Raw genomic sequence first — 16,961 nt, 5'->3', positions numbered from 1 at the left:
CCAGAAAACCGGAAGTGGCGCTGTAGCTCAAGTGGTAGAGCGCTCGCCTTGAGCTGAAGAGCTGAGGGACAGCGCCCAGGCCCAGAGTTCAAGCCCCACGGCCGACCAAAAAAAAAAAAAAAAGAAGTTCTTGACATTACTTATGTTGCTTATAGTACCATCTATATGCTGTAATGCTGTGGCAATGCTCATTGGTAAATACCCCAAAATAACAACACTTACCTTTTTAAGATTATACCAAAATTAAATGCGAAATTCAAAAATTGCTTAAGATTGTTCCCATATTCTGAATACTAGCTTTGTTAGAATCTAATAATCATCCAGTTGTAATGGTTTTACATAAGTCATGTTCTAATTTGAAAAATATATTCTAAATGTGTTTGAAAGAATCTATAGTTGTAATATGTTTTTCCCCCAAACTCCATTTTAATAAACCAACTAGTTCAAAAGCAGCAAAGAGAATAGATTTGTAATTTCTAGAAACAGCATTATAGATGATCATCAAAAAAAAAAAACTATTCTAACAACAACAAAAAAACAACTAGTCTTACTATTATGTGAGTTACAAGATAATAAACTCTAGGAAAGTGATCAATGTGAGTAATGATGTTAGTAGAAAAGATTTAGCACTACTGCTAGTTGGAATAGAGAACTCATTGAACTGGGCTACAGAGACGCTAGATAGCAATGTGCCCAATAATATTTCACTCCCAAACAGATGTTGGATCTATACATTAGCACAAGTCAAAAGAGTGAGAATGTGTGGATGAATCACATTTTTCATAGATACTTTTTCAAACTAGTCAAAACTTCGTCATCTAGCCACCAGATATGGCAGCTTGGAATGGCTTCTGGTAGAAGCCACAGTTGTATTTTTTGCTTTTACTTTATGTTGAGCAGGATTTTTAAAAATATGAACTTTTGACCATATTCTTCCTCAGAAATACAAAATCATAAAATGATACTGGGTAGATGTACTTCCTATATAAGGAATGAGTTTTGGTATTTACTTACCTCTTATTGGTATGTGTTATTAGTACTAATGATTTGCTAATCTCTTAGTTTTGGGGGGGCCGTTGGTAGGAAAATCTGTTATACTACTTTGGCAAATTGTAAGCTAATTACTGATTAAACAAAAATACTGATCTCTAGTCTTAATGTATTTATATCAAATTGTTGTCTTGTGTCTTAGCTGTTCAGACTACACTAAAGTTTACATATAGTGAAAAATACCCAGATGAAGCTCCCCTTTATGAAATATTCTCCCAGGAAAATTTAGAAGATAATGATGTCTCAGACATTTTAAAATTATTATCAGTGCAAGTAAGTAAATAAGAATTTTTTGTATTGATGTTATATTGTTGGCTTTAAATATTATATGTTAACTTAAACATTAGATAATGTTATTAAATAGTTGTAATAAGTACAGACCAAGCAGAATGGATGGTGTAGTATTACCAAGTGTCTTTGTTTTAGTTTCCCACTGTTCCTTTAAATTTTGAGTAATAGAAGTTGCCCCAATTCCTATTTGAAACTCAGCATTATGACTTACTTCCTTAGTCTTTATGATATAGTAGCCCCAAAGGTACTTTAAATCATAAGCATAGTTCTAATTTGGTTCTTAGAATATCTAGTCCTACATGTAGCTAGAAGTTTCAGCATTAAAAAAAAACAAAACTCCCTCCCCTCTGACCTTTCCAGACAAGTTGCCTGTAGTGGGCTGCAATTGTTTTTTGTTTTTCCTTTTCTTTACCTCTCTTCTTCCTTAAAGCACAAATATCAATAATGCTCTCTGGCCCCTCTAAGAGGGGAGGGTTGTGTGAAATAACAAGTGGATATGGAGAAGTGTGTTTTGGACTAGTTCTGCAGTGGGATGGGCTTGCCAGGTGGCTAAAGTCACTTGTTATTGGGTAGTGAGCTTTTCATTTCTTCAGAGTGAAGAATAGGGAGGTACTTCATTCACCATCTTAAAAATCAGAAGTCCTAACTTGTTGTTTGTTTTAAAAATTGTCAGAAGCCAGATCTTGGGGCTCATGCCTATAATCCTAGCTACTCATGTGGCTAAGATCTGAGAATCAAGGTTTGAAGCCAGCCAGGGAAGGAAAACCTTACCTACTAAAAAGACAGAAGTAGAGCTCTGGTTCAAGTTGTAGACTGCTAGCCTTGAGCACAAAAGCTCACGGACAGCCCCCTGGTCCTGAGTTGAAGCCCTACAGCTAGTCAAAGAAAAAGGGATTGTCAGAAAACATCTCCATCAGGGCTGGGAAGGTGGCTCAGTAGTAGAGCACTTGCCTTGCATGCATGAGGCCCTGGGTTCGATTCCTCAGCACCACATAAGAAAAAAGCCGGAAGTGGCGTGGTTGCTCAAGTGGTAGAGCGCTAGCCTTGAGCTGAAGAGCTGAGGGACAGAGCCCAGGCCCAGAGTTCAGGCCCCACGACGGAACCCAAAAAAAAAAAATCTCCATCTTAAATATAACTATTCTAAGGACCAATAGTCCTTTAAGTGTTACTTTAAAAGAAAAATATTTGGAGTTTTTAGAGAAGAAAGCAAGCAAGAAAGTGTGAGAAGATTTTGCTGCTTCTAGGCCCTGCTCAGCCTGTTACCTGAGTGAAATTACAATTACTCATTATATATTTCATTTTAATAATGAAATATAGTAAATATAGTAATCTACAATGTGGTATAACTAGCTGAATTAATAGTCGTCTTATAAAAACATGAGATTTAGTGGTTGTGCAAAAATTGTTGGCTAGTTGTAATTTTTCTGAGAAGTGTGTTTCTCATCACCTGTTTTTGTTATATAGGCTGAAGAAAATCTAGGTATGGTGATGATCTTTACTCTAGTTACAGCTGTGCAAGAAAAATTAAATGAAATAGTAGATCAGATAAAGACTAGAAGAGAGGAAGAAAAGAAACAAAAGGAAAAGGAAGCAGAAGAAGCAGAAAAGGTATATTTTAAGAGCCTGTTTCCTCTCACTAGTCATTAAATCTGTTTAGTTGGGAGCCAGTTTTTTTTTTTTGTTTTGTTTTGGGGGGGGTGTTTTTTGGAAATTGCAGTGTTTTTTTTTTATCACAAAATAAGGTGTATTTTAATACAACTTTATTGAGTAAAATATTTTTTGGTAGCATGCATAAGTAACACATAGTACTTGTGTAGTAAACCTTACATAAGACCAAGAAATTATTTTACCTGTTGCATAGTTCGGGAATTATAAATCATTACTAAAAATAAAGACTGAAGGGAACCTCAAATTCTGAAATGAAGTGTAAAAGTCATGATTTAATATTACAACTTGATGTATATTCATAATGTTTTAGTACTGATATCAACTTTGCCAGTAAATAGCTATGGTAAATACAGAAGTTTATTGCATGTGAGATATATATATAAATTAATTTATTCATTTTTTTGTAGTAAAAATCAGAAGTCTAGTTTCTCAGTTGAACCAAAAACAAAGAGAGTGGCAAATACAGGAAGAAATCAGATTCAATACTTCAAAATTTCAATGTGTTTTGGCTGATACTCTTTCCTGTTTCACATGTAATCAGTATGTGTATTTGTCTGGAATATTTAACTAGGCTTTACTTGTTATACTGATGTTTCATTAATCTGGCAACTTAAATCTCTATTTAATTTTTAAAGAAATTATTCCATGGCACTCCTGTTACAATTGAGAATTTCTTAAGTTGGAAGGCCAAGTTTGATGCAGAACTCTTGGAAATTAAAAAGAAACGCATGAAAGAGGAAGAACAAGCAGGAAAAAATAAATTAAGTGGTAAGTAGTATGACAGCTCTCTGCCCCATCATCATTCCTGCTATCCCCAAAACCCCTTGGATCCTTTCTTGTATAGCAAAAAAAGGCCATTTAAGTATTACAATTGATAGATCTTAGGATACAGGGTCATTTAAGACCATAAGCCTTAGAAGTGATATAGTCAGACTTGTTGTTTTCTAGGACTCTTAATGCAGACTAGGGTGTACGTGTTCCACTTTGCTATACATTTCATAAGCCCCATAGCTACTAAAGCTCACATACATGTTTAAATTCACAAGACAACAGATTTTAAGGAGGTTGTATTTTTTATTACATTTTTAAATGGTTATAGAGAAGATAATGGATCTAAATTGAGGCATTTGAATTAAACATACCTATTTCTTTTAGGAAAGCAGCTGTTTGAAACTGATCATAATCTTGATACATCTGACATCCAGTTCTTAGAGGATGGTAAGATAATAGAATTCCACTCTGAAAATCAAAGTAATAATTTTACTTAATGTAATGTTTTCCTCTCAGAGTTGTTTAAAACACATACATACACATTTTGAAGCCTACAGTTTAATAGTTTATTGATTTACATATTTGAACTGAATGTTTTCATTTTGTGTGTGTGTGTGTCCGGTTGTGGGGCCTGAACTCTGGGCCTGGGCACTGTCCCTCAGCCCTTCAGCTCAAGGCTAGTGCTCTACCACTTGAGCCACAGCGCCACTTCCGGCTTTTTTCTTTTTTCTTATGTGGTGCTGAGGAATGGAACCCAGGGCCTCAGGCATGCAAGGCAAGCACTCTACTACTGAGCCGCCTTCCCAGCCCTGAATGTTTTCATTCTATAGCAATGTAGTTTTTAAGTTTTCTCATGACTTGAGCAATCTTCAGGTAGCAGTAGGTAGACAATTATAGTACAATAGTCTGATAACTAGTAAACTGGTACATCAAATTTGTAGTATCACAAATGTATGAGAATGGTATCTTGTGATTTTTCAGAATTTGGGTAGCTCTCATATATGGAACTCTGTAGTTTTCTCCGTAACCAAAATCTCACCTTTCCTTGTCTTTGAAGCATCTTCTACTAATTGTGCTTAAGCTCTGCTCCTCGCACTCTCACTTGTTTTTTGTTTTTTACTTGAGTCATGCCTCTTATTTCAGCTTTTTGCTGGTTATAGTTTTCCATACACCTTACCTCTTGACATCTATCATCTATCTATCTACACACTAATATTTACTACATTGTCCTGTCTACTTAGAATATAGCAAAGAACAGTATAAATCAGTTCTCTAACCATACACAGTTTATGACCTATATATGTTGGGGGGACTTTTGTTTAGTTTGACTCAGGAGTTTTTATTTAGTTTTATTTTGACTCAGGGCTTCAGACTTATTCTACCGCTTGAACAATACCTCTAGCCCTGCTTTCGTTGGCTATTTTAGAGATGGAATCTAGTGAACCTTTCTGCCTGGTTTGGCTTTCAACAGTGATCCTCTCAGTATCAGCCTTCTTGTTAGCCAGTATTACAGATAAGAACCATTGGCACCCAGTACATACATGTTTTGTTTTTTTTAAAACTGGATTCCATACTTAGCCACAAGTCTAATAGCATCTTAACATTCTGTGTTTTTTTTTTAACCTTCTGTTATGTTCATCTTGCTAGTTTGGAATCTTCTAGCTTTTAGCCTTACCACCTTGTTCTAGATTATTGCTGAAGAAGGTTAGGAATCAGTGTTGATAAATCTTCCTAACCTAAACTAGGCTCTTATTGGTACCACCTCTATTATTTTTTTCTTTAGGTGGTGTAAGGTCTTGAGCCTGCTAGGCTAGTAGTGATCTACCACTGAGTTATTACTCCAGCCTTCAATATTTTTTGTTAAGTGTTTATTTCATTCTCTGTAACAGCTATGCCAAACTTTTTATATTCTCAAAAAATAAAAAATGTAGTTAGGATATCTTACATTTTCTGCAGAGTCCTCATTCCAAAAACATCATATCATTCTGTCTTTGGCTTTCGAAGTTTTAGTATCTTCACTCATTCTTATCTCCTTTCTCTTTTTAAAGGTTGATCAGGCATCTTTTCATATCTAGTAAATTGCACTGACATATCTTTTTAGCAATTTCTTTTGTTTCAAAGGTTTTATTATTTCACCTGGACTATAATGTAACCACTTGAACAATTTCTCTGTATCTCTGCATCCTTATTTCCTCACCTATAGCTGCTGCTTCTGAGGTGATAAAAGCCATATTTTATCATAAAAACTCTATAAAATCCTTTAAGCAATATTAGTCACAGTTGTAGTTTGATTTTTTTGTAGTTCACTAATTTCTTCTTCTTTTTTTTTTTTTTTTTGGTCGGTCATGAGGCCTGAGCTTGGGGCCTGGGCGCTGTCCCTCAGCTCTTCAGCTCAAGGCTAGTGCTCTAACACTTGAGCCACAGCACCACTTCTGGCTTTTTCTGCTTATATGGTGCTTAGGGATTGAACCCAGGGCCTCAGGCATGCAAGGCAAGCACTCTACCACTGAGCCACCTTCCCAGCTCTGTAGTTCACTAATACCTTGAAATATAATATTTAATCTGGTCTGATGCTGTTTATTCATCTGATTTTGAGCCTTTAGTTTTTGTAGATGTTCTTTGAAATCCATCATTGATACAGGAATTCACTTTTCACAATTAGGGTTACCCACACTTGACTTCTTCCCAAATAAAAGGATCTACCCCAGCCGGAGCATTCTATAAAAACTGATCCGTTCAGGGCAGAGTTCTGTTCTAGTAATAAAAAGGATTTCAAGTTGCTGCAATTGTATTGTTATATTGGCTTTTCAAAATAGGTGTGATCGTCCAGAAATGTTTCAGTAACCCCTACATTTACAACAAGGGTCTGTTTTCCTCCCCAAACCTCGTGCAGTGATACTCCCAACTGCTGTTTGTTATTGGCCTAGAAGATCTGTTCCCTTTTTATTGCAAACGAAAACCATCCATCTTCATTTTTATTAGTGGGCATGTAACTATACCATGTAACCTTAAATCGGCAAAAGGGATTTTCTTGTGTAAGTTCCATTGATGTAGTATTGTTGTTGAAACATCCCTTTCCTGTTCCCCAAAAATCCTGCAGGTGGTTCTCTTTTGCCAAAATAACCTCTCATTTTTCACTGGAGTTGGAGCAGAAAGAGCACTCTCAGTATTTATCAATTGGTTGGACTGAATAGGAGCTTATGTAGGCTGAATGGAAAGATCACCTAATGTAGTTTGTTACTGTTGCTGCTACTATGTACTGAATCCTCCAAATCTCAGGCCAGTTCCCAAACCACTACCTAACCCAGTGCTAGTTCCTGTTTGTGTGCCCAAACTAGTACCAAATCTAAAACTTTTGATTTGAGTCACCCCTGAAGAATCTAGTAGTGCCAGTGTATGTTAGGCAGAAGAAGCTAAATGCAGAGTCTGCAGTTGTGCATGTCCAGCTGGCGGCAGCAGTGCCCCAGATACTTGAGGGAGCCCCAGAATTAAAGGCAGTGGGAACAGGGGACTCCAGCTTATTGCACTTCAATGACTGAACAGTTCTAGGCAGTATTTTCAATGTTATCACTTGTCAATAGGCTAGAGTCTGAGAGAGACAGAAGATAGCCATCTGTGAGTGCTTGAAGAGTACTATCGCATCCTACTTTAATCTGTTTCAGTCCACACTGAAGTATGATGTTTTTAATGCAGAGCCTGCTTACTGCTTCTGACAGGAGCTAGACATTTGGAGTATTTGAAATCTGTTGGATATAAAGAGCACTGGGTGAGAGTAAAGGTTCAATTAAATCTGTCCTCTAAGTTGAGGTGTAGTGATGTGTGGGCATCACTAAACCCCTGACACATGTCTCAGTGATAACCACCTTTCTATAACTAATGATAACAAAGTCATATTGGAATATGCCACATTATAAATCATGGCATTCTAATAAGTTTTTAAATAGAACGTCCAGATTTTCAAACTATGAACTGAAAGAACTGCTCTTAAAATGTCAGAGTCTCTGCTGATCAATATATTTGTGGTTTGAACTGTTGGGTTTAGAATGTATCACTCATCCTTGACAAAAGAAGTTTCTCTTTGCTAGTACCAATGAGTTATATCTTTATGAAATACATCTTCATGAGATATGAGTTACGTGTTTCAGAGCTTATGACTGAAGGTAATGTTTTCTCACTCTTTGCAGCTGGAAACAATGTGGAGGTAGATGAGTCATTGTTCCAGGAAATGGATGACTTGGAGCTGGAAGAAGAGGAGGAGGACGACGATCCCGACTACAATCCTGCTGACCCAGGGAGTGACTCAGACTAACGGACTGCCCCCATCGCTAGAGAGGCTTCACAGCCACAGCATCTGTGGCTATGCTGAGAGGGCTTTGATTTTCCTTTCTTTTTTTTTCTAAGAAAAAAATCATTTTCAGGAGAATAGTCTTCTGATAGCTTACATCATTGAACTTAATAAACTGACCTTAAAATTTCAAATATAAAATGTCTACTTCTTATTGGTGATCAAAAAGTCACCTATCTAAAAATCATTTAGTGTTGAGAAGAGCTGGCCTGTAAACACCAAGACTTGAAGGTAAGGTTTGTAGATGAGGAATTGGAATAAGTTAGAATTTCTATGCTGAAACCAATGATTACTTCGGGGTGCAAAGTGTTGTCATTCATACCATGTTACATATTGTCTGCAACACAAACACTCATCTCCATCTGTGAATGTGTATATTAACATGGGTGTTTGACTTGGGCACCAGGTGAGAGAGCCAGGCTTCATGCAGATTACCTAGTGAGTGTATTTTTGGAGGACTGAATCTTGGCCCCAGTTGAAAATCACTTGTGCAGTGCACATAGCTGACTTCATTTAAAAAAAAAAAAAGAAAGAAAGAAAACACGTGTTGCATACCCATAAACAGAACAATATCAATTCCATGTTTATTTGGAAATCAGACCTTGGGATTAAAAGCATTTTCATGAAAAGATAAATCTATTGTGAGACTTCATGCTTTTTGAGGGAATCTTGTGGTTAACCTTGATCCCAGATCAAGAATGGAGGCTTTGCTTTTCCTAGAAAGACAGTTTAATCTGATGAGTAGATCCATAAAAGCTGTTACAGTTAAAAAAGAACGATGAACAATGTGGGACTGAAGTGAGTGAAGACTGTCCTCCCTTCCGGTAAGTTTAAGACTAGTTTTATACATTCCTCATTGGATATCTTTGTCATTTGTGACTGAAGGCAAGAACCTAGTGATAAAATGGGGACAACCTGGTTTGTTTTTATAACAGAGTATGTATTGTATTCTAACCCAAGATTTTGCTTTTCAAACTAGAGCACACATATTTCCAGGATATGTAGTAGTCAAACTAGTAGTATCTGTAGTAATAAGTAATCAATAAGTAGTAGTCAATAATAAGTAGTCCTGATTATCAATTTTGCTTTTGGATTTGGGAAATTTTTTTCTACTTGTGCCAAGTTGTGCAAAAATATTACTGGGATAAAAACATAAATTCTGAGTTAATGCTTGACACAGAGTGGACACCTAATATTGTTGGATGAGTGAATTATGAAATAGAATGCCAAATTTTCTTGTACTTTAGAGATACATGAGGGTTTAAACAAATTTTTCTGTTTTTCATTTGCATCTTTGCATAATGCTAAGCATCTGTTACTTTGGCCAGCAGAGATCCTTAAGGGAAATGATGGGTAAATACTGGTCAAAGGCCATACCTAAATAGTACATGAACTTTACCTACCTGAGGTAGAACCAAGAGAGCAGTCACAGTCTCAAGGAAAGCAATGAGTTCATCTGTCATAGTCTTGAAACATGTTTGACAAGAAGCAAAATATTTATTCTTGAATCCCAGAAAAAGTGTAGATTGTGCAAACATGTTAAGAGGTAGAACTGGAACATAAATGTACTACCTGATTCAAATCATTTGCAGCATTTTTGTCTTTCAGGTTTCTTTGTTTCAGAATGGTTCAAAAAGTCATTTTGATTGTTGGACAAGACAGTCAAATACTCAAAAATCACTGTCCAAGTGAAAGGAATATTATTCCCAGCACAAATGGCACTGTCTAAAGTGCTGAAGATTAGCTAGCATTTGCTTTCTCTTAATGCTGTGATACACTTAACATATTTCTGAAATGCTGAGCAGTTGGTGGAAAAGGAGAGTAAGATGGGCTGATAAGTTGGAAAAGAGCAACTGGGAAAAAGGCAAGAGGGTATTTTCAGATTGGGGAAGAAAGTACCAGAGCTTTTTTATTTCCTTACACAACATGATGAATTTTTTTTAATGTTTTGACAATACTGGGATTTGAACTCACAGTCTCAGACTAGGCAGGCGCTGTACCACCTTTTTTACTTTGTTTTCCAGGTAAAAGTTTCATGTTTTTTACCCAGGCAGTTCTGAACAGTGATCCTGCTTATATCTGTGTAACTGTGATGACAGGCATATACCAACATGTCACCCCATGCCCAGCTTTTTTGTCAAGTCTGGGTCTTGGCAAGCAATGTAAGTTCAAGTTACTCATTTTGTTCACTAACAGGGCTTTGTAATTAATAAAGGATAGACTCATCATATAGACATTAAAGTTTTGTCCCCTGAGCAGTAGATTTTTGTATCTGCTTTGTCTTTCACACTGTGGCTAGAATTCTACTTAGTTTATTCCCAATGAACGAACTTTGAGGAAAAGTCCTTCATGTTACTCTGGAATATCTGCTTATATCTTTCATTCTGCCCCCCCCCCCAGTTATGATGTTTCCAGTTGCCAGCAGTACTTAATAGGATAAACACAGGGAAAGCACACAGGAGATTAATTAAAACTCCATTTTTTTTAGATGATTACAGATTTATAAGTAGTTGTAGGAAGTTTAGCTCCCATCCATCTTTTCTCACACTGGAACATGGTATTAAACTATAGAACAGTATCACATCCAGGACACTGATAATATGCCCATAATTCTCGATTAAGATACAGTATTTATTCACCTATCCATAAATAGCCAATGCATAATATGGATGTGTGCATGTATATACATATATGTGCACACATTTCCTACTTTTAGGAATGACACTATTAGCATGCATTAACTGTAAAGGGGCTTCATTGGGATCTTTCCACATGTGTAGGCCATACATGCATGTGAAGTCCTTAGTTTGTATCCACTCCATCCTCCTCTTGCATTTTACCCATTCCATTCAAATATCTTCAACCCAATCTCAGTATCTGCAGTGCTTGTCTCTTCACTGCTTTTTATAGATGAGCTGGGAAAGAAACTTGGGAGTGTAATAACTACAGTAAATATAGTTCCATTTTCTATATTAGAATTTCCCCCAATCATAACCATTCTTTATGAAGAATAAATGAGGTAAATATACTAAGATTAAAAAATGAATTTTACTATTAAGTAAGCAAATTGTCTTGCTTTTGAGTACGGTATGCCACATTCTAACATTGTGGACTTAGAGTGTTTTAATTAGATATTGAAGAAAAGTTTGAAGATGAAAATATGCGAATTTTAGAATATTGGATGAAAACTAGGGAGTAATTATGAACTACCTTTTCACAAAACTCTACAGTAACTAAATCTGTTGAGAAGATAAGTTACTTTTTTTTCTCAGTTCAGTCCTTACTGTTATCTTAATGTTACTTTTCTTTTGAGTATAATAAAAATGTCTCTGGTCCTTTTATGTGTAGGAGAATAACTTTTGCATTAAAAAACAATAAAAGAAAATAATTAGCTTGTCATGAAGGCTCAAGCCTTTTAAGCCTAGCATTTGGGAGCTTGAAACAGGAGGATTAATAGTGTGGGCTACGTAGCAAGATCTTGAACCAAAAATAATTTTAAAAGAAATATATTTCTGTTGGTCAAAGGGAAGATATTACATTATTTAAAGAAAAATTGCCCAATTTGACAATATTAAAATTAAGAATACTTAGTGAAAATAGCATACACCAGAATTACAAAAATAATATATACGAGAGAATCAGCATGTGTATTAGTAAGTCAGTATCCAGAAGCTTTTTAATACAAATTACTAAGAAAAACACAACTGCTGAAAATCTGGACACACTATCTAAGATTCTTTTTGCTCACTACCACTTGAGCCATAGCTCCACTTACAGTTCTTAGTCACTGGTGCCTGGCACTCCTTTTTTAGTATCCGTGATTCATATGTTTGGCCTTTTAGTGTAGCCCCAGAATTTTGCATTTGTATTTATCTGTTTTCTTTTTCTTTATCTTAATCTAATTTTTTCTATTATATCTACCTTGTCTTCAAGCCCTGATATTGTGGCTTTCATTTGATTAAGACTGCTAGAGAGGCTTCTGACTCAACAAACATGACGGCTAAACTTACTTGTAGCCATTGACCTAGGCAGATTTCTTGGAGATCTGGTGGTCTCAGACAAATACACCCAGTTTCCTCGATCCCATATTATCTGCCCCTAGTTTTGCACTCACTGTGAGTGTATTTTGCCTTTTGTGATTACAATAACAGGGGTTTTAAGTAAAGCTTATTAAACACTGAAAGTAACGGTTAAGGAAAAACAGTTTTTGCATAATTTATTGTGTCAAAATCAAACAATATTAAAACATAATTCACCTTGTCGTATCAAGACTTTGAAGAAAATAAAAATAAATGTTATAGTATGTTTGTTACTAAGAACAATATTATAGAAATCCTTGCCTTACTATGGTTCTACTTTAAGATATTTTTTGACCTTACAATACTGCAATTCAATAAACACATCCTTGACCCTTGCTGCTAATTCTTGGTGAGGAATAGATTGTATATGGCTCTGTATTTTTTAAAACTACTGTTACAATCAACTTTGGTACTATTAATGCAGAAATTAAAAACAAGGAAAAGGGCCCAAATCTATATGAATGCTCTTGTCCCTGAAGAAGGACAGGTCAGTAAGGCCCAAATTCTTCCCTGGTCTTTTAAGTAAAACCACACCGTGGAAAGAGGCTGTTTTCAGCAAAAGTAAGGAAGGCCCTTTCTTTAAGCCTATTGGTCTGAAGCTGTTCCAGGAAGAAAAAACGGTTCAGGCCAAATGTTCAGCAGCAACCAGAGTGGAAGCCTACTTCATGAGAGTTGCATGAAGTGCTGGATCCCACCGATGTTGCAGTTGACTGTTGGGGTCCAGTCTTGATGTCATTTTCCTCATTGTGGACATCCTGCTCGATCTTCCTATATATTTCTTAGGCTGTCTTAATGAAGGCCTCTTCAACATTGCAGGCTGGTTTAGCCTGCGATTACATTCTATGAATATAAGCCCATGCACCTGAGCAAAGGCCTCTCCTCCCTCTCAGCACATCCTCACTCTTAGATGAGCAAGATAACCATGTTGGAGCTGGAGTGCTGGTGGGTATCCTCTAACCATGAAGTCAGGGTTAAAGGTTTCACGTCTAGTAATGTGTGCTAGCAGTGCTCCAGCTGCTTCCCGATAGTAGGATTCTTGCCCAACCATAACCCAGATTTGATTTGTTTTTCATCACTTGACCATGCATGCTCAAAACTCAACATCTGTTGTAAGGTCGTGAACAGGCTGGAACCCTTGTCAGTAAATGGCAGGAGACATGTCTTGCCACACTTTAAAGACCAGCCGGTGCACTCCAGACAGCTTGTGGCTAGGAGATTTGAGGTTTCTTTCTAATGAGGAAATACACTGAAATCCAGGAGCTGCAGATAATCATGATGTATTAAATAAGACGAATTCAAAATGAAAAATACTGCGTTCTCTTGATTGTTTTGGGGACACACACATCTACATATAGTGTGTATAGTGTATATAATTTATATGTGGTGACAGACATGTATATGTGTAATATGACTTTAACCATGGGACTGAGAATGAGGGGAATGGGAAGAATGAGAATGATGAAGGATGACTAAAATAAAAATACATTGCAACTGTGTATGAAGATAGCATGAAGAATCTCACCAACAGGTGTTAAACAATGGGCAAGTGAATGCGATGAGAGAGAGCAGTAGAGAGGGTTATTTGGGTTAAAACAATATATGCATATACAAAATATGTTGAAACTCCTTGGCAAAATTAATATACACTAAGAAAAGAATAGCAGAAGAGTAAAACGGGCTCTAATAGGGATAGGTTTCAGTGAGGGGGGAGAATAGATGGAGACAGTGAATATAGTTGAATATAGTGAAATAACATGAAATGCTAAGTATTTGTTAAGTAACTCTTCATTAGTAATGTAGTCATAACTTAGAAATACATAAGTTAGGTGAAACAAAGTAAGTGAGCTTGTAGAGTTACTTAAATTTGTCATGGAAACTGATTTAATCATTTTTCTGTGAGAAAATCTTTCTAAAAGTTACAAAATATGTGTTAATAAATTGTTGCTGGGGAAGGGAAACGAGGATACAGGTTGACCCATTATAACAATGAAACATACAAGACACTATATTGAAAACGAACTTTACAACTTGGTGGGGGGAGGGAGGAGTTGGGGAGGGAAGGGATGGTAGGGAAAAACAAAGGAGCAGTAACAATGCTGGATAAGAAATATACTCATTACCTTACTCATGTAACTGTAATCCCTTTGTACAATACCTTTCCAATAAAAATTAAAAATAAATTGTTGCTATATGACAAACTAAGACTTATTTCTTTTCAAATCTTCATTAAAATTCTCCTCTAAAGGATAACTAGTAGAGGCTTTCCTAAAGCACTTCATAAGCTACGTCGGGACATCTTTTTCTTTTTTTGTAGAGGTGATATACAGAGGGGTTACAGTTACATAAGTCAGGTACTGAGTACATTTCTTTTTTAACAGCAGCACCTCCTCCCTCGTTGTCTCCCAGTTTTTCCCTCCCAACCCATTAGTCCCTGAACCCCCACATTGTATAGTTCATTTACAACATAGTGGCTAGTGAATATCACTGTTCAATTCATTCACCCTTTGCCCCACCATTTCTGTGTTTCCCCTTCCACTCCCCAAATCAGATAAACTTAACATACAAGACAAAGAGTGACAAAAAGGGGGGGGGGGGGAAACAGAAGAAAAAAAAGAACCACAAAAAGTAAAATAAAAAAACCTCTTTCCACTTCTTGGAGTTCATTTCGAGAATCATCATTTCATATAATCATATGCACATAGCCATTGAGCCCTTGTGATCTCTCCTAAGAATATCCTCCTTTGGTCACACTGTGTGAATGTCTAGAGTCCTTTTATTTTATCATGTCCCAAGTGTAATGTTTTTGACCTTTACTATCCATTGACTTTACTTATAGATTTGTAGGCACATTCTAACACAAATGAGGGAAGCCATGCAACCTATGTTTCTTTGGGCCTGGCTTACTTTGCTTAATATAAGTCTTACTGTTACCTTATGAATGGGACAATGTCATTCTTTCTGATGGAAGCATAGAATTCCACTGTGTGTATATACCACACTTCCTTGATCCATTTGTCCATGGAGGTACATCTGGGTTGATGCTATATCTTAGCTGTGGTAAACAATGCTACAATGAACATGGTTGTGCTGATCGCTTTAGTGTGGACTGCAATGAACATGGTTATGCTGATCGCTTTAGTGTGGCCTGGTTTGTGGTTAGTTGAATAAATTTTGATAGGCATTTCAAGGGGGAAATCCTTGTGTTGGTTACATGGGCCACACAGAAAGTTTATCAAACTATAGATAACACAGAAAATGTTTACACCATTGCTAAAACTAGATGTTGTGTGTGGATAAACCCCTGTGGGAAAGGCACAACCACAAAATTTTTTTAAAAAAGCAAATGCTCAATAATTACAATAGGTCTGACCTAGTTTTGCTTGTTCACTTGATTTGTTTACTTCATTACTTTTATAGCTTTTTTTTCCCCAGAGCTGAGGACCAAACTCAGGGCCTTGTGCTTGCCAGGCAGGCACTCTTCCACTGAGCTACACCCCCAACCCCTACTTCATTACTTTTAAATCCATATTCTTGGTTCAAAACTATTATGTAAACTAGATTTAATCTAGGATTTGTTTTAAACTTTCTTTTTTGAACTTTGTACCTGTTTATTTTAAAGTTTGGCACGACAATTTGTAACATAATAGTGTTGGCTCAGTACAGGTAGAATTGGTCTTAACTTTGGACTTGTGATAATCCCTATCAAAAGTTCAAGGTCTCTGAGTTACTGAGTTACTATTCACTGGCAGAAAGTTCCTTCTATGGTCTAGCTTGAGTCCCTCCTGCTGCAGGAAATTTACTCTTTTCCCTGATCCTCATTCCCTTGGAAAAGAAGACTATCCATGGTAACAAAAATTGATTGACACTAAAACAGGCAGAAATATCCGAGAGATGAGGGATGTAATGGTAAGCAGCTGTTACTTCAGCTCCAGAAGTACAGACAATGGCTGAGTACTGTAACATAAGCCTATCATCCCCAGCATTATAGGGAACCACAAGACGGATCACAGCCCTATCAGGCCTCGGCATAAAAGGAGACCCTACTTCAAAAATAACCAATGTAGGAACAAGTTAGAGAAAGTCTTTCATGTTCTCAAGTGGTAAAGTGCCTGCCCTGTAAAATGTGAGGCCCTGAGTTCATTCCTCTTACAACCAAACAAGCAAATAAAAATTCTGTAAATGTACGTGGCACAGATTTAGTGAGTACAAAAAGAAATGCATTTTTATCCACTAGTTAAAAATAAAAGATAAATTTTATCTACTAGTTAATAATTAAACCAAGAGTTGATGAATTATTCTTTAATGATTTGATCTTCACTGTGAAGTATTATTACAAAGAAGCATAGGTTCATAAATTACTTCTCGGTGTATTCCACTTACTACCACATTGTAATTATCATATTATTTTAATTCAAAAAATTAAAGTTTAATGATCAAACTTAAAAGATTTTTAATGTTTAGTTGATCCTGAATTCAGTTACAGAGGCAGAAAAGCTGTACACTAAAGAATGCTCTCTGAAGACATCTACGAGTCATGTTCTATGCAATATGTTGGGTCATTTTTGTTCTGGGTTCCAATGCTGCTTATCTCCCAAATCAATTCAATTTTTGAAATTTCAAGGCATTCAATAATTTCATGTCAAGTAAAGTTCTAAGCATAGATTACTGATTTTGTTCATTAAGATAGCTTTGTAATAATGATTTAAAATGATTTTTTCATGGCTGCTTTTTTTTTCTTCCACGCTATGACTACAATT

General features: G+C 36.3%; 1 protein-coding gene across 1 annotated transcript in view; it reads left to right on the top strand.

Annotated features, from left to right (window-relative positions):
* The window catches only part of Rwdd1 (RWD domain containing 1), an 18,154-nt gene extending 9,471 nt beyond the window's left edge, over positions 1–8,683 (top strand). The window contains exons 5-9 of the mRNA XM_013032785.1: positions 1,165–1,323; positions 2,806–2,949; positions 3,645–3,777; positions 4,165–4,227; positions 7,965–8,683. Of these exons, the coding sequence (XP_012888239.1) occupies positions 1,165–1,323; positions 2,806–2,949; positions 3,645–3,777; positions 4,165–4,227; positions 7,965–8,089 (624 nt within the window). The 3' untranslated portion in view covers positions 8,090–8,683. The remainder of the gene's footprint in view (positions 1–1,164; positions 1,324–2,805; positions 2,950–3,644; positions 3,778–4,164; positions 4,228–7,964) is intronic.
* Positions 8,684–16,961: the final 8,278 nt, after the last annotated feature.

The sequence above is a fragment of the Dipodomys ordii genome, unplaced genomic scaffold, assembly GCF_000151885.1.
Source record: "Dipodomys ordii isolate 6190 unplaced genomic scaffold, Dord_2.0 Scaffold157, whole genome shotgun sequence".
NCBI lineage: Eukaryota > Metazoa > Chordata > Mammalia > Rodentia > Heteromyidae > Dipodomys > Dipodomys ordii.
The sequence above is the reverse complement of the archived record's forward strand: the minus strand, read 5'-3'. Positions and strand labels throughout refer to the sequence as shown.